The 23,908-nt window shown below is 36.7% G+C and overlaps 1 protein-coding gene across 4 annotated transcripts in view; it reads right to left on the bottom strand.

The window, feature by feature from the left end:
• Nucleotides 1-23,908, bottom strand: part of LOC114647044 (paladin-like) — a 256,380-nt gene that overhangs the window by 51,712 nt on the left and 180,760 nt on the right. For all 4 annotated transcript variants that reach the window (XM_028795527.2, XM_051922927.1, XM_028795529.2 and 1 more), the window contains exons 14-17: nucleotides 18,754-18,930; nucleotides 16,461-16,658; nucleotides 15,692-15,832; nucleotides 14,168-14,239 (exon numbers count right to left, since the gene is read on the bottom strand). In XM_028795527.2, the coding sequence (XP_028651360.1) occupies nucleotides 14,168-14,239; nucleotides 15,692-15,832; nucleotides 16,461-16,658; nucleotides 18,754-18,930 (588 nt within the window). The remainder of the gene's footprint in view (nucleotides 1-14,167; nucleotides 14,240-15,691; nucleotides 15,833-16,460; nucleotides 16,659-18,753; nucleotides 18,931-23,908) is intronic.

Here is a 23,908-nt window from a genome sequence, read left to right as displayed (position 1 = left end):
ACTTATGAACACAATCCCAAAGTAAAGTACAGACAGAGTGAAAGACAGGCATGTAAGGATAAGCGTACCACTCACAAAGTGAGAAGTGTGAGTCAGATGTAACAACTTTCTATGATGATCATGAAAATGAACATTACAAAATATTATTAAAAAAATACTCAAACGATAGCTGGCTGATGGATGCTTTGTTTTATTTATGGATTTATACTTGACATTTCTTTTGTGATGAAACGTTATTCTTACAAGAGGTTTAGATGCTTCATCATGTGTTTTTTATTTTGTGTGCAGAGGCTAGCTTAATTTAAGTGATAACTTCCGGCTTCTATAGAGCCGTTTGAATGAACAAAGTACTTCTGAGCACACAATACAGCTGCTGCATTACGTTTTTGTTTCAGGTTAACATTCAGGGCTTAAAATGTTTTAGACTATGTATGGTATTACTGCAATATCACCCTGTCACTATTCTTGAGTTTACTCCACACAATAACTAATGTTTTATCGTGCATCTGTTATATTCATTTACCCTTATCCAGATTGCCCCTCCCAGTTTGGCAAGGAATATAAAAAAAAAAAAAAAAAAGACTACACAAGATCCTAAAACCGCTGCCCAAAAGATTTTCTTTTTTACCCAGGAAGGGACGGTGTGTGGCAATTACCCCACCAAACATGCATGCAACCCACAGCAATATTTAAAAGCATAAACTATTCCATCTAACCCTGTATTTGTTCATAATCATAGTATATATTAATCTGCCACATGAAATTCTAAAGTGATTTTTATTAAATAAATTTAAAAAAAATATCTACAGTATCCTGTTTTTGCATTTCAAATTGAAAGACATGGGCCAGGGGTGCAAACGTGAAAAAACAAAAGCCTTAACACTTATGTAATAAGTTCCTTTTTCAAGCAAAAAGTGCTATTGAGTATTGATGTGTGTCTTGAGGCTGCACATACTGTATATTACCAAACAGCATATCCATGTTGTTTTAGAAAGGAAAACAGACATTTCAAAAGGAGAACACCTGTATGATTCACCTTGCTGATTGCCTGCCTCTGTTGCAACCGTATAGCTCTAGGGATGTTGCTTCACTTCTAAAAGTTGTCTCCAAGAGTTGCTGTTGATGTTTTAAATATTGATGATCCAGATATGAATCAATGTCTCTATTCTGTACACAACCAGACAATAATCACTATAAAAATTTCACATGATCACTTACAATATATTTCACTACTAGACAAAAAGCCTGTTTCGACAGCGTAAGATGAAACGGGCACGAGTTTGTGTCAGTAGTGTATGAAGAACAAATGATAAGTAAGAAATAAATAAGAAAGTGATGTAAGTACTGATAATCAACTAAGAGGTTTGGGATATGTATGACTTTATCACGGCGAAAAATACTGTACACTTAAAAAATACATGCTATCTATGACAACATTTTTTGTTTGTATACTGGAGGCCTGTCAGTATGCAACTAAAGTTGTAAAATCTCTCTGTAGACTACATTTTTTGTGAAGAGACACTCACTGTTTGATAGTAATTTCCCTTGATGTGGCCCATCTTTAACTTGCACCTTCACATCTCTCGCCCTTCTGACTGTTGAAAAAGCCACATACAATTGACCATGGCTGAAAACGGGTTCGGCAAGGAATATTCTTACCATGTCAAATGTTTGTCCTTGTGACTTGTTTATAGTCATGGCGAATGCTAGTTTGACAGGGAATGCCCTTTGAATTTGGAAACACATGTAGTCTTTAAGCTTAATTTATTTTGTGTCATGTGCATAAAAATTGCCATATTTTATAATTATGTAGGCCTATGGCAGTAAAAGGGAAAAAATGAGAAATACAAATCAACGAAAAGTAGAAGAAATGAGTAAGTTTTTTTGTAATGATTTTAGTCCGCTTCACTCATTACTGTACAGGTTTGTACTGCTAGTTGATGAATTTTCCAGGCCTATAGTATAATATTGAATGATGAATGTTCCAGTAAAATATGGAATAGTAATAAGTATAAGCACCACAAACCTGATATAGTTGTATTGAATGAATGCGTAATCTAATCAGAATGCGTAATTAGGCCTCGAGCTGTAGTCGAAATCACCTTTCATGCCTCTAGAGCTTTAGTCGAAGTCGCCTTTCTCTTTGAATTTTTGCGGCCATTGGCACCAAGTTGCGAGAATAAGCAGTTTTGAAAGGGCGAGGATGCAAGGGGCATTAAAATCACTCCAGATGGTGTGGTGAACATTCAGTGCTTGGTGCGAATAGGCCAGCAGCGTTTTATTTTACTTAGATCTCAGCAGCAGCGCACGACAATGCGTACCGCGCCACCTGTGGAATTTTGTATGCAGCTTAGAATGTGTACCTTGCTTCGCACACATCAACATCTGCGGACGACGGTAGTGTAATGATCGTGATGGCTGTGGAGTCGTTCCTGCTGCTGAAAGTACTTAATAATAATATGTTCTAACGTATTATTTTGAGTGTGAGGGTTGGCTGTGATCGGGGCTAATATCCTACGCCTGGGCGGAAAGATTTGGGATTTCAGAATAATAATACCGAAATGCGTAGGCTAAATCTGCCGCCTGACGCGATGTTGGGGTTGGATTTTGGTCTCGTAAGGTTTTTCGGGCAGCTGCGCAGAAGGTGACTGCGCATTCGGCTTCGGATGTGCGCAGAAGGCGACTGCACATTCGGCTTCGGACGGACGTGAGTGAGTGAGGAGGCAGATGAATTATGTATTAAGATGTGGGATAATAAAATTAAAATTTGCTTTAAAATTGCTACGAATCACTACATTGAACCACCTCATCTTATTATGAACTCGAGTCAATGTCTACCACAAAGAAACAGTGAAACTTACTAACACTCAAACACTAACTTTCTTACAAAAAACATTTTCTTCTCAAAGATGTTTCTCTCAGGTCTTTTATTACCATATCCTCAGCATGCACTATAAATTTGATAACTGGTTTGTGACACTTCAATCTTTTAATTATGGTTTGGCTTTATTGCATAATCTGCCTTTTTTTATTTTCCCAGTATTGTTTTTATAGTGTATGCACATGACTCACCAGAGAACGTGCGTAATACTAAGTGCTGAGTGACACCGTGAAATTAGTATTAATTTGCAGGTGATCTTTCAAAAACATAAGGCTTTTATAAAAATGCAATGTTGTGTAATCAGTTAAGTTTAGATTTATTGTTATATGTACAAAATACAATGAAACTCTTATAACCTAGACACTCTTATGTGCACACTTCATCATTATGCATCAAAAAGCCACTCAGTGTCACTCCATAGGATATGTAAAATAACAGAAAATGTAACAGAAGAAAAGTAGGTCACACTTAGGGAAAAAAACTTATGATTTTGAGTGTGTATTTGCCATTAAACCACAGTTGCTCTATGTGACTCAGTGTGTGTGCCAGCATTGCCTACAAAACATATGATTTGAGTACACATGGCAGAAGAGAATAATATATTCAAATCAGATGACTGTATGTCATACTGACTGCTCTGTTGTTATATAAGACACTCCTTACACTTTTCTACAGCCATGGCAGAACATAACCATTGAATTAGGGATGTGCACCAGGGGTAAATGTAAAAACTATGCCAATGACAGCCACTCAAAGCACAGAAGCAAACAGGAACTGTATCCATACTACATGAAAACAGTATCAAGAATCTGTGATATAATTTATTATTTTCAGTATAATTTTGTTGTCACAAGCATGCCTCAGAAATGTGAATGGTAAAATTCCTTAAATTGACAGATTTGTTATTTCGAAGTGGACTTATTCAATTTTAAGGCTTTTGTTTAGACCCCTGCCCCATCACTTCCATTTAAAATGCAAGAACAAGGTAGGTATTTTTAAAAATGTATAAATACTGTAAGGTTTCTAAACTCTTTTGGGACTCCCCCCAACTAGGCACGACAAGACAAAGAGCGTCCAGAAGCGTGATCGCCGTGTCTGTGGAAGACAGCTTATCCGTTGCCAGGGCAACTGTAAGCCCCCAGCACTGCAGCGGCTTGCCACGAAAGCAAATCCGAGCCGACCGTGGTCATGCTATAAGCACCTGTCGTCAATGGGTAATGCAGGGAACAGTATTACTTGGCCACTAACCTGGCTACGACCCTGCCTGACTGCTGTCTCTGTGTATAGGAGAGTGGTAGATCCCACTATAATAAGTAACCGTGCTGTTCCTGTTTCAAGGTGAATAAAGTTGGTTTTGCTATAGTACTGAGACTCAGCCTTGTGTATTGGGGTGCAAGACAGGGACTCATACATCACGATATGATCAATCTGGAACATAATTTCATGCAGCAAATTCATATATTCCATGATTATGGAGAAATAACTTTGACTAGAAAAATGCATAAATTTTCCTTTAATAACCAAACAATTTATCAGCTGAAACAAAAAACAGACATACAGATGTTTATAATACACAAATGTGACTGCTTTTTATATCTTTAGACATGTCAGAAGTTTTCTTTCTTTTTAGTAATTCTCATGTGTATTTCAGGGGAGTTGTTGTTGTTTGTTATATTTATTTATTTTTTGTAAATAGCTACACTTCCCTCTTGGGACAAATAAAGGAATAAGGAAAGAGACTGCATTAGTATTTTTATAATTACATATTACACTAAATTTTTAATGCACATTTATAATTGGTATCTGATGAAAACACCACCATATCTATAGCTTTAAAAAATAATTTACGAAGCAATACATTTTCCTGACACACTCCTATTACTTGTGCCAACTCATGCCAGATCCCCTTAGCTCAGACATGTCCTTGAGAGCTTTTCACAGGCCCAGCAGTAACTATAGCTTTCACAGCATTAATGGATGTCAGCAAATAGAAATGACATCAGGCTCAGGCTGGATTACACACTTTGCTCAAGAGGATTGATGAAGTTTGAAAAGAAGCATCTGTATGCCGTAATTTGGGTTGTGGGCCAAAGTGCTATCGTATTCAGGAAGCTACTTCATCCAAATACAGCATATTTTACTACAGCAAAGGCAGTTCTAACTGAAATACCACAACATTCAGCATTTCTTGTGCATAGTTGGAAAGATTTTCAATCTTACTGCTATAAGGCTCAGTAAAACAAAAAAAAAGTGTTAGACTGCCAACAGTTACCAGGACCACAAACTGTGCAAGACTAGCCTAAAATTGCAGTCAAATTATGATCGGAAGATGTAGTATAAGCTTATTTGCACTTATGGCCCTAGTGGGCCAGGAGTGTACACAATATTTCATTGAAATAATGTCACCCACAAAAGGCTTTTATGTAAAATGAAAAGACTATGTAAATAACAAGGAAACTTTTGTGTTCTGGCAAATGAGGTCATATCAGAAAATTGAGAGCTTGCAGAACTGAACCTCTTTTGTGAACCTGTCTAGCAAAGTTCACTGATGCAGAATTGTGGCTTCAGTAATTCAGAAAAGTACAACAATGCAAATCAAGTACTCTCTTTTGAATATTAGAAACTACTCATAAGAACATTAAATACGTAGATAAAGACCTCATGTAGGACCCTTTATTGCTGTAGCATGTGTGTTAATAAAACACATTTATAAATTGTACAAAATGTTAACTTTTCAAAAAATAAATGCCTGCAACAATGAAGTTATTAATGTAGCCAGGTCATTTTGCCTATAAGCCAACAGCATATCAGCATTAGCTTTTAGCAGGCCTTTAATGAAATACTATTGTAGGAACAGAATAATTAAACAAAATGTGTGTTTCTTTACACTACTGTATATGGCTACTCTTTTATAGTAATGTATAAACTTGTATAATAGCTTCTGAATAGTGTGATTGACTAGTGAAATTAAATTTGTTCAAACAATTATTTTAAAAAGAAATAATGTGTCAAGGTTTACACAGTGACAGAGAGATAGGTTTAAAGACATTAGGTTTAATGTTCAAAAAGCATGGAATAATGAACTCTGACTTTAAACTTGGAAATGAAACAAATTCAATACATTTACAAATTTTAAAATGCATTGGATACATTTTGTTGCTCAAATTATATTTAGCAGTTTACTATTTGATATAAATTTCTGTAGGTTATTTATTAGGAGTTTTTGGTCTGGTTATACGTTTGTGTTGAACAGTTTTTGGTATTATAAATATAGTTACATCTACAAGTAAATAAATAACTATTAAAACACAGGAGGTGAGCTACGAAATATCAGAAGCAAGTGGCAAAATATATGAAAGAATCACAAATTTAAAAAGAAAGAAAGAAAGAAAGAAAGAAAGAAAGAAAGAAAGAAAGAAAGAAAGAAAGAAAGAAAGAAAGAAAGAAAGAAAGAAAGAAAGAAAAAGAATCTGTGCTGTACACTTTACTTTGTCAATGTAAAGGATTACAGAATACAAACAGACTGGCGTGAAGGTAAAACTTTGGCCCTCCCATTTGTTCCTCCTGTCTAGCCTTGCTTTCATGTCCATCTGTAGCTATTTACACACTCGTGTTTACTGAGAGGGAATACTCATATCCAGGAGTGTATGGCAGACCAATGGAGTAGGAAAGATCTGTTTAATTATTCTTTTTACCTATTGTATCTAAATATTATCATTTTAATTGACATGGTTTACACTTTTTGAAATTAACGTAGATTATAGGCATCTTCAAACTTGGTATGTGGTAGACCTAACATAGCAACTGGCATTCAGGAGTTTCTGTAATAAACACAATAGTAGCATGATGAAAATTCAGTGCTAACAGCAGGAGTTCTTAAAGTAAATAACTGCATCAATGTCTAAATAATAAATCAAATTTACTACTGTGGGCTTAAAAAAGCAGTTAGTAAAGAATTGTGGAAAAAGTCACAGGGTGGAACATTTCAATAGTGATATAGTTAAAGCTTCTGAGTTTTGGGCCACAACCAGCTTAATTTTATGTCCTAATGCAGGTCTTACAATACAAAGCACACAAATCTGCTCTAAGCCCAGACATAAATCCCAACTAACAGCTTATTTTCCAAACTCGTATTTCTCATTCAGGCATACCTGACTAAATTATTTCCCTCCTCTATGCAATATGCTTGTCCTTTTAGGGCATGAAGAAATGTGTAAAAAAAGAGAGAGAGAAGGGAAAACTTGAAAACACAACTTGAAAGCTGAAAATAGTACTTGATAGAGACCAGACTACTTGAAAAAGCAGATTAACACATAAGATATAATAATTTGTATACTGACTGCCAAAAGAAATTTGTCTGAATGTACAGTACTCAGTTATGTCATAGCTCTATTTGCATATCTATCTATCTAGCTATCTATCTATTAACACTAGAATTACCAGAGCCTACGAAAAAACATGTAGATCCGTCACACCTTAAATCGCTTCTTAAATCCGTTCGCACCTCACCGCCATCGTCTTTTGTCTCCTAAATGTATAGATAAAGACAAGCTGCAAGCAGCCGGCTATTCCATCCCCCCACCGACTTAGAACGTGCACAAACTTCTCCCAGCTTATGCCTTGATTGATTATCTGGGAGTGAAGTAGAGTTTTAGAGTGGAAATAATAGATCGTTATTTGGAACACACTCATTTCATGTGTGTTCCGTTTCTACAGTAATCTGTGTAAACACATTTTTAAAACAGAAACGTTTTTCATATTCTAGTAGTAAATGACAAAATGTAGGCATAAACTATATAATGTATGAAGCCTGAAGTCCAAATATTAAAGAAAGATTTTCACAAAAGGTACAAATATAACAGAACAAGTGTGCTTTTATTCAAAAATATAACTGCCGGAAAAAAATGCCGCCTTAGTGTGCGACATTGACACTCATTTACTACGACTGCCGCCATGGCGCAACAGTATCAGTTGCTGACTGGGAATTAAGAGGTCACGAGTTCGATCCTGCTTGACTTCCTTTTGAGAAGTGAACTGCTCTTATTTTTACTATTTTAGAATAAAAAGATACATTTGATTTCAGTCTGTAACAGCCGGTGTAATTTATGATATTTGTAAAGTTTAGCTTTGTTTTTGTTTTTTTTTATTCACTTTTCATTCTCTCAGTAGCGTTCAGGATCCTTCCCTACCCCATCTGACACTCTGACACTGCTGTTTTCACATAAAGACGCGCTATAGCTCTGCAGTGTATCATGATACATACGACTGCATGTTTTTTTTTTCCCCAATCTTGCCAGTCCCCACATGTTGCTGTATGCTGTTTCTTTTGTACTCCAGGACATGCAGAGGAAAAGCATAGTAAAGAGCAGTAACTTCAGCGCTTTATGCAATCATCAGGCACTCCCCATCTGAAACTGCTGTTTTCACATAAGATGCACTATAGCTCACCCAAGGAGTGCCCTTCCTACATTTACGACATGTTTACTTGTTGCAGTGTACACACCTCTCTGTGCTATGGTTCCTATTACACTGAACAAGCACCTGTAATTTGCAGCTGTATTCATTATCTCAAAACACCACGCACATTCACAGTAATTCCCAGTTATGTCCACCACTCACAGCCACGCCCACAACCATACAGAACTGATTCCACATCAGAGAATTTCCAGTTCCAGTTCAGGTGTGTAACAGAAACCACAGCATAGAGAGAAGTGAGTACATTGTAACAGGTACACACGTTGTAAATGTAAGAAAGACGATCCTTGCGTGTGTGTGAACTGTTAACATTTGAATCTGATGATTGCATATAGCGCTGTCTTATTCAGTGCGCTTATTCAGTGCGTGCAAGAACATGCAGGTGGCCAGTTGCTGTGTGCTACAACATGCTGGCGGTGATCAACGCACATTTAATCAAACAAGGCATGAGCTGGGAAAACTTAGTGAACGTTCTGCGATGGTGGGGGATGGAATAGCTGGCTGCTTGCTGCTCGTCTTAATCGGCACATTTAGAAGACAAAAGAAACAACCCTAGATAGCGGCAATCCCATTGCATAGGTCATTAACGTACTCATTAACCCCAGCAATTTATAGTCACCATTAACCTACACTACATATTCCTGAATTGTTGGATGAAACTATCCAACACTTCTTTACAAATATTCAATGACATACAATGTATGCACTGTTAAAAAAAAAACAAAAAAAACATTTAACAGATTTTGTTTCTTCACTATAAAGATACCCCTTTTTCTAAAGGAAATCATATCAATTTCACATATTTTACATTATGTAAATTTAGTTTTATTTGGAAATTCAAGTAGTATTACAGAAAAAAAACTATTTAAAAAATAAAGACAAAAATTATACATTGTAAAAATGTTCAAAATCAATTAATAGAATTCATTTCAAATATCTAAAGCTTGAGCAGAAGGAAAGAAAAGACTGGCACAACATAATTAAAACTGTGCATCACTATAATTATAAAAATAAAAAGTTTTCAATGAATATGTTTCAATTTCCTGTATCTTTAACTTGTCTACTTTAACACAAAAAATAAATAGTTTAAAGGAGAAAAAATAAGGTGGCACAGTGGTAGTGTTGCTGCCTTGCAACCTGGTGACTGGTGTTCCCTGCATAGAGTTTGCACTTGCCTTGTAACTGATGCTTGCTGGGATCGGCTGTTCAAGGTAAGTGGGTTTGGAAAATGGATGGATAGAAAAAATAAGGAGCATTCTAGAATAGCTATACAATTTATGAGAGTAATGTTAAAACTTCTTTTTATCTAAATATATATATACAGTAGAATAATAAATATGAATTTATTTTTTAAACTTTGACATAGATGTATCATAAATTTATATTAATGATATGATATTTTTAAACTAAAAAAAATTCTAATTAGTTTTGGATTTCCATACTGATATGAATACTTTTTAATATGTGAAAAAACATGGTTTTTAACAGACATTTACCTTGTGAATACAAGAAGTATCTGGAGAATTAACACTTAATGATATAATAGAAATTACTATGATTTTAGGGCTATTTGTTTTTTTTAAGGTTATTTTAAGGTTTTTGTTTGGCAGTCGATGTTTCTGTACTTTTTCCCATCTTTTCTTTTACAATGTGGGAAAAGAATCTAGTTGAATGCTTGAGCAAATTTATGGGAGGAGAAATTGAACACTCAGTGTCCTAGGAGCATCTACTATAGGATACTTGTTAAGGAATTTACTTTCCTTCACAAGCAAGCACTGTGGACTCAGACTAAAAATAGAATACATTCCTTCTGAAATATTATTATACACTACCTGTTATAAGTTACAAAAGATAAAATACCAGTGTGGTCTCCTGTCCTAAACATCAATGCAGCAAAACCTCAACAGACACAGCAAAATCACTACCATAGCATAAAGTAGTTACTGCTACGTGAGACTACAACTACTAGTTAAATATGCTCAGTCAGACAGAACCTGGTGTGAATTTTTAGAAGTCACTACAAAGGCTTCATGGTACTGCAAAATGTAAATTCCTTGAAAGACACAGTATATGCTAATTGGCATTTTTTCTAATATAAGGAGGACTTTTAATGCCCATCCATATATCTTCTTGTATTTCAAAATCTAAATGGAAATGTTAGACAAGATGTCGCTATAGCAGAGGTGCCAGACAAGTTGGAGACTGAGTGGGAAATATTGATTAAATTCTACTGAATGCTGAAACTGTACTGAGAAAACGACTGCTATGTTCATTTGTTCTCAGTTTGGAATGCTGACCTGTATCTGTGGCAGTCACAGAAGCAAACTATGTTTTCATATCCTAAACTGATATAACTTTCAGTAAAAAATAAAAAAGACAAACTGGTTGAAAAATTTTATTTTATACTGCTCTGAACACCACATAACCAAATAAATCAAATAACTGTACTAAAACAAAGTAGAACAAATGAAGGAGCATAAAAGTGTTAATTTTGTGGAAGAAAGAAAGAAAGAAAGAAAGAAAGAAAGAAAGAAAGAAAGAAAGAAAGAAAGAAAGAAAGAAAGAAAGAAAGAAAGAAAAACTTTGCATAGAGACATTACCCTCTGCACCAAACTGCCAGGTTTTTAACAAAAGAAGATACTTGTATACTGAAGTGTCACAGCTTTCTTGATTCTATGATTTTGCTCTTGGTAAGCATTGTACATCCTTGCTGTGATTTTACAATAATTGGTCAAAATTGCAAAAGTTTCATTTGTCTCATTATAGTTTCACACCTGGAAATGGGCCATACAAACTTTCAGTTTATCACACAGGTCATTCACCATATTGTACTAATTTCATAAAACAGAAGCTCTCTTTTAAGTTCTATTCATTAAGCTCCTTTAGTCGTTACTTTTAAATTATTCTTAAAAAGGCCATTTTTCCCTCTGGCATTTGAACTGTTAAAACTTTATTCTGTAACTAACCAGTACCAACTGTACTGATCCCAATTCTACTATACTGTCAGACAACACAGACTTTATACGTAATTGACGCCGCACTAGACACTTTTTCTTAAATATGACACTGATTATTTGATAAACTATCTCACAATACAGCTTATTTTAATTTAGAAGATTTTTGCTGATCCTGAAAATCTATGAAAATATCTTATAATAAAACACATTTTTGTGCTTAAGCTATCCACCAGAAAAAAAATTTTCTGCATGAAAGACAGAGTGGCATTCAGACAACAAAATGTAATGTTAATCATTACAGTACTGGACAGTATTTACATAAGTAAAAGTACTCACAGTATATGTGAGGATGGAATGTTAATGATAAAAAGATGTGCATGGAATTGTATAATAAAATAAACAAAGTTAACAAGAAAAAATCTAAATTGCACACAAGCGAGGAAGTATGTATTTGAACTTTTACTTGCAGTTTCCCACATCAGTTCAGTGTTGCTTCAGTTACCTACTGATGTTGCGGAGTAGAGAAAGGCTGCCTTTAGTCTGCTACACATTTTATTATCAGTCAATGTTTATATACAGTGTGTATTAAGTTTTCCTCCAATCTGTCCTTTTTTGAATGATTTTGAAATCATCTTGTAGCACTGAACTGTCAGCTTTTGCTTTGTACAAACCCTTGAAATGGTAGGCTCTGTGAATAGTGCAATATAAAATAAAAATTAAATGATTAGACACTTACATGACTTGGCCTGCATGTAATAAGATTAGTCCAGCATTTCTGTAATTTTCTCATTACATTATACAGTAATATAAAAGGGTTGTACCACTTAGCATCTCTTCAACAGTAGTACCTGGTGTGCAGGGATATCCTCCTGTTTTCAAGGATGGAAGTAAGCATCAAATATGTTGTACATGTTTAATGAATTTAACATATGGCCCAGCCTACACTGAAGGATGTATCATCTAACATGGGCAAGGGAAAAGAAAGTACTGCCGCAGGGTCATAAAGAAACTAATTCAATGGCATTTTCTGAATTGGTTTCAAGACATCAAATTGACACTGCACGGACATTAAAATAAGAAAACAATAAGGCACATGTTTTCACCAAGAGAAAACAGCACATTGTTTGCTGACTCACAAATGTTCCATATCACTGCAAAAGGGCTTTATAGCTGACGTAGTGCAGAAGTTGTCAATGACCCATCAAATGTAGTCAAAGCCATAACTCAACTGCCCCAAACCATACAACTGGTGCTTTTTAGAAGCTGTGGATGGTAAAGCTCACCTTTCCTAAATCTCTTCTCATTCATTCATGCAAACTATTTTTGAGATATTTCACATGGAGCACAAGATCAGTATGTGTAGCCTGGGTGCAAAGCACAGCAATTCAGCTTTGAGGCCATGGCTTTTTTTTCGATTGGACTCTTTACAAATGTTCCTTCTTGATGTCTTTTCAAATTCAAAGTAAATGCTTATTTTTATACTATCCACTTAAATTAAAATCAGCATGCATATATTGTGTTCGCATGTGTTTTTTTTTTAAGTTTGCTTTTCTGTCCTGTCTCAGTGAACGACTTTCTTACTTATAACATACTCTTTGACTGCTTTGAATTTTATGACTTTTCATTTGTTCATAAAGTAAAGAATATGCTGCTACATATAATTATACCAAGTCTGTCTTTCTGCCTATAGCACCATTACACCCCATTTTTGATTTTAGGTCTTGTTTCTTTGATCTACAAACTGCTATTTCTAGTGACATTTCCTTTATATTGAAGAGAGATATTTTCAGCTGTTCCAAGGACAAGAATTTGAATACGCTGATAGTCACCTTAACAGATACTCAGTGGCTGCTTTATTAGGCCATTAACACAATTAGCCTACTCTTCCAAAGAGTTAATCATGTGGCTTGTCAAATCAATATATGCAGCATGCAGACATGATCAAGAGGTTGAGCTGTTGTTAAAACATTAAAATGGGCACAATGTGTTATATAGGCAACTTTGCAAGTGGTGTGGTTATTGGTGCTATATATTGTGTTTCCAGGATTTCAGAAACAGTCGACTCCAGGGATTTCCTTGCCTTCTATCCACATTCCTGTATCTCCTCTTTGATTTTCTCTCCCATTACTCTAACTTTTTCTTTCTTTCTCAATCCTCCTTTCTATTCTGCTCTGACTCCTTTTATACTTTTGTGGGTGCAGATGCTTTGCTTAATGACCCGCAGAATGTCAATGAGAAACAACTAAGTTGATCTCACCTGCATATTAACAAGCAATTAGCTTGTATCCCCATTGAACACCATGTGTCCAATCGGCTTTCCAGTAGCATGCACCCAGTCCCACAAAGTCTTAGCCACATTGCTTTCATTCTGAATACCTGCATTGCCACCATCCCTTAACACACAGCACTCTCCCTAGTAAATATCTGTCACCAGACAGCTTTTTACCTAGTATAAAACCAAAAGTATTTTATGACATTCTTTTACATTATTGAAGTATAAACAGAATGTCCATATATCCAAATTAAGGTCTAAGGGAAGTCTATACCAGCACTACTGTGGGCAGGGCAGGAACCAACATTGGACTGGGCACTGGTTCATCAAAAGGCAAACAAATACCAACAACCATTCATATTGAAGGAGTAGCCAATGGAAAGCCTACGAAGACAAAGGAAGAAGGTGCAAAACCATACATGCAGGAGTAAAACCCAGTGTCCTGGAGCTGTGAGGCAGTATTACTAACCACTACACTGCTATGCTACACTTACAAAATGTTTATAACGTTTTAAGATATTCAAAGAACATAGATGAGAAGCTCACTTTCAAGGACAACATTAAAGAAAAAAGAAAAATTACCTCAAACTCCCCTTTTGTGTACTTAGCATCAGGTACACTAACAATTTCATCGTCTGTCAACTCTGGGAAACCCTTAAAATAAAAAAAGGTGTTTCTGTAAATATAACATAAAAATACATTCACAATTCATTTTCAAATGATTCTTTACAAATTAATTCCACAGAAATAAAGGTGTACTTGTATTTGTAGGCTACAGAGTACAGAGATTGGGTGTCAAATCTGTAATATTTTTTGCTTAAAGGTCTGCAGTCTGTTCAGTGTTATGCTTGAAATAATCTAAATGATGACACTGAGAGACAAGTACACTTAGAGATTATGAAATAGAGATATATAGAGCATATAACAGAGATATGACACTGTTGTATGCAATATATTTTAAGGTAATTTTTACATTTTCAAGAAGTTACCATTTTCCAGCTGCCATCCTATATTTTAGCAGTTTTCCTAATGGTGTAGTCGCAGGCACCCCACTCACCAGTCACTTCAATCACTTGATAATTAGTACAGTCTCATGATTCATTATAGAATTACAAACTAATTACAAGGTGTCAGTGCAAAAGGAAATAAAGTTCAAAGCTCATCTGTTATTTTTTTTTCTTTAGTCATGTAGTTATTGCTGTAGTTACTACTATTAACTATTGTTATTCAAAAATGTGTTATCCTTTTTTAACCCACTTACACTTACCAGAAATGGTGTCTACTCAGTGAACAGGCACTAGTCTACACAGGGCACACTTATGCACACACCCACACTCACTAAAGCTGGCATCACATTACACAACTTCTACTGTATTCAGAGGGAATGTCAAATGTGACAGCTGCAGGTGCTGATTTGACACCTGAGGATGTCAAAATTATCAAATTACAGATCGCAAGGGATGACAAAATACATAATTTCATGACAACTTTCTGGTACAGTTCCATAATTTCAGATACAAGAATGTCATCCACAATATTGGCCATTTTTCTTTTTTCATTCTGTTTTGGAACATAAAACACAAGCCTCTCCTCTGTTTGAAGTGTCCAAAACACATACTTCCCCCTTTTCCTTGTAGCTATACTCCATGCATTGTAATTCCTGCTGAACGCTTATTGGTTTTCAGTTCTTCCATGCACAAAGCCCATCCCTACAACTTAAGCCAAACTCAAACCTGTTTGAGTTTGTCGAGTCAGACAGATTGGACTGAGTCACTGGGGATGTCAAACTATGTGACCCTTGGGTACAGGACCACACCACAAGAGCCCTAATTTCCTAAGATTATGTAAATGAATTCTGTGACTGAAAATTGTTGTACAAATTGTTTAGTGTAACTTGACCTTAATGTTGGGCCAATTCAGAGTTACCTGTTTACCTCAAAACACATTTTTGGGATATAGGAAGAAAGTCAAAGTAGCGAAATATAATATGCAAAATAAACTAGATTAGAATTTAAACCCTGGACTGGGTATCTATGAGGCACAGAAAAATAATAAGAACAAGAAGTGAAAAAAATAAAACCAAACAACAAAGAGAATGAAACTAACATTAAAGTGCCACAGGGTCAGAGCAGCTATAACCAGTGCTGTAGTAGTCCTTCCTTTGCCATTATGACAGTTAAATACAAAAGCAGCATGAGAGTCATCAGCCAAGATAGTTTTCATTGCTTCCATCAATCGATCAAAATCCTGTGGAAAAGCAGATAAACAGAGTAGACCAACCAGGCATGTTAAAAAATAAGAAGCTACCCTAGCCTTTCTTAGGGGCCAGAAGGCACACTGAACCTAGAATACCTCGTTTAGATTTGGATATATGATGACAGTCTGTTGTACTGAGATGGTGTTCACTGTGAAACATGCAGGCAACGTTCTCCAATGTTCAAAGCACTGAAGTATAACCTACAAGGTAACTGTTTCAATTCCTGATTTTGATTGATTTGGTAAAAAAAAACAAAACAATACGTGTAATGTGCCTTGAGATATTCTTCTGTTCAAATCTATACATTAATGGTGCTTTTTAAAAAAAACTTTTTTTGTTTTCGTTTGCTGACACATTATAACTGTGTTTGCTTTGGTTTTTCTGCAGGTGTACTACTATCAGCCCACATCTCTAAAGATGTTTGCATAAAGTTAATTATTGATTTTAAGGTAGTCTTGTGTGAAAGGGCCCTGAGATGGACTGGCACCCTACCCAGACACCTGATGCTGCATTGTTAGGCTCTGCCTCCGTAATGGTTATCAAGGGATTTCTGAGCATGCATGCCTGTATATCCTGATTGTCCACAGTAAACTAAAAACAAATGCTTGTCTACATTACCTGCTCTCGAGGAGCACAGTTGTCAGGTATTGGAATCCTTCTGTACATAAGTCCTGGGTAGGAGTTTTTGTGTTGACCAAAAATCTCCTGAACGGTCAAACAAGTCTTGAACATTTTCATCTGCTTTTTCTGCTCTGAAGACACTTCTAACCATTTCTGAGACTTTATAATTTCTTCTTTTACAGCAGTCTCCAGTTCCTTTAAAAGTAAATAAGCATCTGTGGTTTAAAAGCAAACTTAGTAATGCATGCAACAATACCATTTTTTACTCTGATAAATCTTTTGCCAAAAATAGAATAAACTGTGATTAAAATCTCTGTTATCTTTAAGTATATTCATCATTTTGTTTTACAACACTTACAACCACAAGCATAAGTATATACATGAAATTAATATTATTGTAATGTCAAAGCAATTGATTATATATGTAATAACAAGACGGAGTATAATGTAAAAATGTAATAATGTACAAATGTACTTTTTCACTTCTTTCTCTCCATTATGTTGTGAAACGTAATAAATAATTTGGCATAAAATTTAGAAATCCCTGTGTCAGATTAAATAAGAGATCTGGAGACGTTACGTTTGTTTGAACTTTTGACTTGTGGATGTCCAGTAACCATTAGTTTTCTTGTGCCATTGCCAACTATGATAAAAACCACAAACTGCTAGACGATCAAACTATTTGATAGCACATGGTAATGGATATCATAAATCATCACTCTTTTGCCATTTACCTATACTTATACAATATACTTATTAACACTGACATTTACTTAAACAGATTCATGTGGGACAGTGGGATTAAAGTCTTTGACTTTACAGAATTTATTGATGGTGATTTTCAACAGTGTATGCTGTGATATCAAGATTCAAAGCATAACATTCCAAGTATAAATAACTGAAATGACTGAAGGAGGCAGGGCCATTTGCGCTAGGGACCACAAACACTAAAACGACCCAATAATCAATAATGTTGACTCCTCAATTTCTGGATTTAAATCAAGGCTGAAGATCCATTATTCCAGCATTACATACTCTGGTTAGAGAATTGATGAGGATGCACATGTTTTTTTAAATAGCTGAGACAAACTTAGTTGGGATCAGCAGTTACTAAGTCCTTCCTCATTTTGGTGATGCATGCCATGGCTTCTGCTGGGCTCACATATTTCCTACTGACCTTGAAGTGGAACATCGACATGATAGGGAGACAAACACGTTACAATGAAATGTCTCAGAGGTTTATTTACTCTAGAACATGTGCAGACTGAAGTTTTCTTTTCTTTCCTCGTCTATTAGCTGGCTATGGCCTACTACATTTATAGATTACTATTTACTTGCATGATTACTCTTTAGAGCTTTAAGAAAATCATTAAAATTAATGTTAAATCTTTTGGAACAATTAAATTAAACTTAGAGTTGTGCACTTTCACAAAAAGTTGTCAATTTGTTTTACATCCTCTGACCAACAATGCAGCTGATGCAGTGAGGCATTAAAACCTGCCATACATATAAAGGCTTGTGAGGTGTACTTTTACCCCTCAAGATCCAGGTGGGACAGTCTGATCAGCCCAGGTTTAAAAAGGCCACAGCTCAAAACCTAGAGTTTAATTATTTACCTCTAAACCTCAACAAAAAAAAAAAACAGGTGTTATTCTAAAAGGATATAAAATAATGACAATAAATGATTTGAATATGAATTAATTAAAAAGATTATAAAAATGTGCGTCTAAAAAAATCTATGGTTTTATTTATACCAAAAGATACTTCACATCTTTTTATTTTAATATTTAATTATTACTACTAAAGTCCCATAGATCATTAGGCAGTTTTAGTTTCCATGTGGTCTTAAAAATTAAGCAGCCTTCCAGATTTTTTTTGTGAATTAAACAGGGATTAGAATAAGAGAACAATAGAATATGATAAGCTTTGGTAGAAAAACATAACGAAGACAGACATGCAGTATTACAACTAACTGACAAATTAATACAATCTGTCCCTGTAATAATAATTATGTGAACTTCTCTTTGCATAGCACAAGTGTGACCATACTGAACCTTTCAAATGCTAATAGTTTAAATATGAGCTCATATCTGATGCCAGAAAGTGGCTGCCAAACTCTTCCCTTTACTTGTTTCTAAAACAATTCTTTTACTTTATCTAATCCACTGCTACAGGTGGTTTGTATTTCTAATTTATACCAATGAAAATTGACATTTAGAGCTAGAGTATATAAAATTATTTGTTGGACAGTGTGTTATCATATAACAAATATTCCAGAAAGTATAAATACCTCAATTTGCTCAGGAGAGGTAGCTGGGACTAAAATCTGGTGTTCAATACAGCTTGGCTCCCAAGGAATATATACTTGGCCATTACCCTCTAACACCAGCTCATCTTGTAGGTTGACCCACAACACATGAGCATGTTTCCTCTTTTCTGTTAGATACCCCAAAACAAACCCAACAGCCTAAAAAAAACAAAAACATGATATTAACGTGTTTACTCCAACAGCATGCGTTGAGGACCTATGCAAACAAACATGAAAACATGGAAGCAACAGTGGGAATATTTAACCCTTTTACCTTTGTTGCTTCTTTCAGCGTGGCCAGCCATGTTAGTGCCATGTTATAATTCTAGCACAATGAATCTACTCCCACACAGTAACTCTACTTCCAAAGTATGACTTAAACATATTATATACAACCTCCAGCTACAGTGGCCTATATTTTTAATCACATTCCTTCTAATATTATTCTACTTAGATACATGATGATGACATAATCAAAGAGTGAAAGGGCCATAGGCATAATTATTTTGGCTAGAAATTCAAGCTAAGCATCCATACAAAGTTTAAATTCTCAGAAATGGAGTTGGACCTCATGTCTGACTCAAGGATCATATTCCAAGCAATTCTGGTTGCAAAACAAAAAAAAAAAAAAAAGAATTGTGCCCAATACACTGCTTGTGTATGAACCATATATGTTTTTACTTTTTAAAATGTTTTGATTTTTCATTAAGGTACATTTCTGCATTTAACTTTACATTTCACAAGGGCCCTCCCTATGTTATTTTAGATCAATTTGACAAATCTGAGCATGTCAATCATTATTCAGTACAGTATTCAGTTCAGCAATATCTCCACTTGAACAGTACTCAATAACAGACAAAAATAAATATAAAAGCTAAACATACAAATAAAAATATTCAGTTGTTTATCTTCTTCTCAGAGCTCACAGTTTAAAAATACAGCATAGTGCAACATTTGAACAAATAAATTCATGTAAATTGACAAATCAACATATGTAAAGTTACATTTTCCTTGTTTTTAATGCTACTAAAGTCTGAATAAGGTAAGGTGCTATTTTTATGTTTTCCACTAGTCATCCACAAATTATCAACCATTCACATCTGAATTTCCATCCATCCATCCATCCATCCATTGTCTCCCACTTATCCGAGGTCGGGTCGCGGGGGCAGCAGCTTGAGCAGAGATGCCCAGACTTCCCTCTCCCCGGCCACTTCTTCTAGCTCTTCCGGGAGAATCCCAAGGCGTTCCCAGGCCAGTCGAGAGACATAGTCCCTCCAGCGTGTCCTGGGTCTTCCCCGGGGCCTCCTCCCGGTTGGACGTGCCCGGAACACCTCACCAGGGAGGCGTCCAGAAGGCATCCTGATCAGATGCCCGAGCCACCTCATCTGACTCCTCTCGATGCGGAGGAGCAGCGGCTCTACTCTGAGCCCCTCCCGGATGACTGAGCTTCTCACCCTATCTTTAAGGGAAAGCCCAGACGCCCTGCGGAGGAAACTCATTTCAGCCGCTTGTATTCGCGATCTCGTTCTTTCGGTCACTACCCATAGCTCATGACCATAGGTGAGGATAGGAACATAGATCGACTGGTAAATTGAGAGCTTCGCCTTGCGGCTCAGCTCCTTTTTCACCACGACAGACCGATGCAATGCCCGCATTACTGCGGATGCCGCACCGATCCGCCTGTCGATCTCACGCTCCATTCTTCCCTCACTCGTGAACAAGACCCCGAGATACTTGAACTCCTCCACTTGGGGCAGGATCTCGCTACCAACCCTGAGAGGGCACTCCACCCTTTTCCGGCTGAGGACCATGGTCTCGGATTTGGAGGTGCTGATTCTCATCCCAGCCGCTTCACACTCGGCTGCGAACCGATCCAGAGAGAGCTGAAGATCACGGCCTGATGAAGCAAACAGGACAACATCATCTGCAAAAAGCAGTGACCCAATCCTGAGCCCACCAAACTGGACCCTCTCAACACCCTGGCTGCGCCTAGAAATTCTGTCCATAAAAGATATGAACAGAATCGGTGACAAAGGGCAGCCCTGGCGGAGTCCAACTCTCACTGGAAACGGGTTCGACTTACTGCCGGCAATGCGGACCAAGCTCTGGCACCGATCGTACAGGGACTGAACAGCCCTTATCAGGGGGGCCGGTACCCCATACTCTCGGAGTACCCCCTACAGGATTCCCCGAGGGACACGGTCGAATGCCTTTTCTAAGTCCACAAAACACATGTAGACTGGTTGGGCAAACTCCCATGCACCCTCCAGGACCCTGCTAAGGGTATAGAGCTGGTCCACTGTTCCGCGACCAGGACGAAAACCGCACTGTTCCTCCTGAATCCGAGGCTCGACTATCCGACGGACCCTCCTCTCCAGGACCCCTGAATAGACTTTTCCAGGGAGGCTGAGGAGTGTGATCCCTCTGTAGTTGGAACACACCCTCCGATCCCCCTTCTTAAAGAGGGGGACCACCACCCCGGTCTGCCAATCCAGAGGCACTGTCCCTGATGTCCATGCGATGTTGCAGAGGCGTGTCAGCCAAGACAGTCCTACAACATCCAGAGCCTTGAGGAACTCCGGGCGTATCTCATCCACCCCTCATCCACCCATCTGAATTTCCTTCTTACTAAATTACAAAGTAGCCTGAACCACTGATACAGTACCACTAAATCCATCCCCAACACCACATAAAATCAGGGGCCACCTTTTAAATCCACTATAGTACACAATAGAGTGAAATGTATCTAATATTGAATATGTGTATTATAACCTCTCACAGGCTGATCTTGTCTCTATACCTAACCTGTGACTGAGCTTCCCAGCACAGCCACAGGGATTAAAAAGTAGTGATGTGGCTTGCTGGGCCATGCCTTTTAGTTCAGTTTCATTTAGTACATGGTGGGAGCACTATACAGCTGTCACTTATTTCTTGGATAGAACCTGTGCATATAATATTTTAAATAAATAAGATTGTAAAAAATAAATCCTTCAATTTTGGAACAATGATTAAGTTTGCTCATAGTACCTACCTTGTATCAGTCCTTTGCTAACACATACAGTTCTTGTGACAGGCCACACACACAAACAACCTAACCGGTCGAGATAAAGAAGAATTTCTATAGGCCTGGCTGTTAGCACAGCTGTTACCTGTGGGATGCTGCTATTTCTATGTTACAACAGATCAGCATGTTTAACACTGCTGCAAATTTTACAGATGACAAGAAAGCACAGGATGGCACCAGTAACTTTTTACATGAGCCTTTGAGCCTTATTTGCACTGAAGCGATGTCATAAAACAAATGAGGTACAAACAAAATTAAAAGGTTGTACAATATAACAACAATCAGAGGAATTATCATTCTGCTGGAGGAAAAAAAAGGATGGGGAAATTATATTTTGAAAAGTAGACTGTTTTTACTAATACTATATTTTTTTAGATGCACTCCGTATACTGCATTAACCTCATATTTTATTCATTATCCTTTAAGTGAACACTTACAAGAGCATTATATTCATCATTTTATTTGTTTTTTTTTGACGATGGTAATGACATGCAACATGCTGAACTAGGCTGAGTAGGCATCTCTCTCTCTTTATATATATATATATATATATATATATATATATATACTGTATATATATATATATATATATACATACTGTATATATATACATACATACACATATACAGTAATCTCTCAAGCATTTCTTGGATGGGGCTTTTGGCCTTCGACCAGTGGGCCATGAATTGTACACCTTCAATGGCAAGTAGCTAGGGGCATCATAACTACATGCCCAAGCCACCTCAGCTGGCGGTCGTGGAGAAGCAGCAGTTTTACTCTGATGTTCTCCCATATTGTTAACCTATATAATCTGTCAAAGAGCATGTGCCCAGCGTCCCTGAAGAGGAGCCGCATTTCAGACACTTGTACTTAAGATCTTGTAAGAGAACCTTGCCTGAAAAAGCAATACTGGGACCCTACCCTGGAGCCAAGATTTAATGTGTTGATCATCACTGAGTGTCTTGTGGATGAGGGACCTGTTCAGCCAGAAAAAGCTGAATAGTGCTGACATGTGGCCTCACTACACCAAGGTACAGGGTGAGGGATAGGTACACAACTAGCTAAATAACAGCCTAGAGTCAGACTGATACAGGTATATTAGAACTTGGTGGAGGAAATTATTTTTTTCCTTATTTTATTCTGAATAAAATAAATAATGTTCATGTAATTCTGTTATTCCATAATTACAGCATGGTGGCACAGTAGGAAGAGCTGCTGCCTACTAGCACTGGTACTCTCCGTATAGATTATAAAAATTCTGTTTATGTTTACACAAGTTTCCTCTAACTTTCCAAAGACATACTCACAAGAAAGTGACTGGTGTCTCATATTGAGCTCTATTCCACCTTGCACATTGATCCTGCAGAGTAAGCTCACTAGCATCAGGAGCATCACAATACTACGCTGAAGAAGTGTGTCCAGACAATGGAAGGATGGCTATAATTCCAGATTACATATTTCAATAGATTATATGAAAGTAGTATTTGTAAATGCTGTAAAAACACATTGATATAATCACAATTAAAAGTTCCAATTTAGGAAACACGTTGCTTGACAAAAATAACATATATATAGTCTTGCATAATTTTAGAAATCAAATTCAAGACATCTGCGGTGGGCTGGCACCCTGCTCAGGGTTTGTTTCCTGCCTTGCGTCCTGTGTTGGCTGGGATTGGCTCCAGCAGACCCCCGTGACCCTGTAGTTAGGATATAGCGGGTTGGATAATGGATGGATGGATGGAAATTCAAGACATGACAGGGTAGGACTCAATGAAGTGTATATTTCCTGGGCAGGACATTGTTCTTCAATCTGTTTCTTTATCCAGAGCATACTATAGAAACTGCACCATGAAATTAAAAAAAAAATCTCTACCAAAGCCATGGTCCTATAACACACATTGTCAGAAAAAAAGCAATCGCTATTACGACAAGAACTGAACTGTGAAACAAAATGGAAGAAACAAATACCTGTAATGGCTGCTGTTCATCTTCACAAAAGACTTGAAAATAAATATTAATGCTCCCAAAACATTACCAAAACAAATCAGAAGCTGTACAGTAGCTATTTAATTT

The sequence above is a fragment of the Erpetoichthys calabaricus genome, chromosome 2 (genome assembly GCF_900747795.2).
Source record: "Erpetoichthys calabaricus chromosome 2, fErpCal1.3, whole genome shotgun sequence".
Classification (NCBI taxonomy): Eukaryota; Metazoa; Chordata; class Cladistia; order Polypteriformes; family Polypteridae; genus Erpetoichthys; species Erpetoichthys calabaricus.
This window is presented reverse-complemented; position numbering and strand designations above follow the sequence as displayed.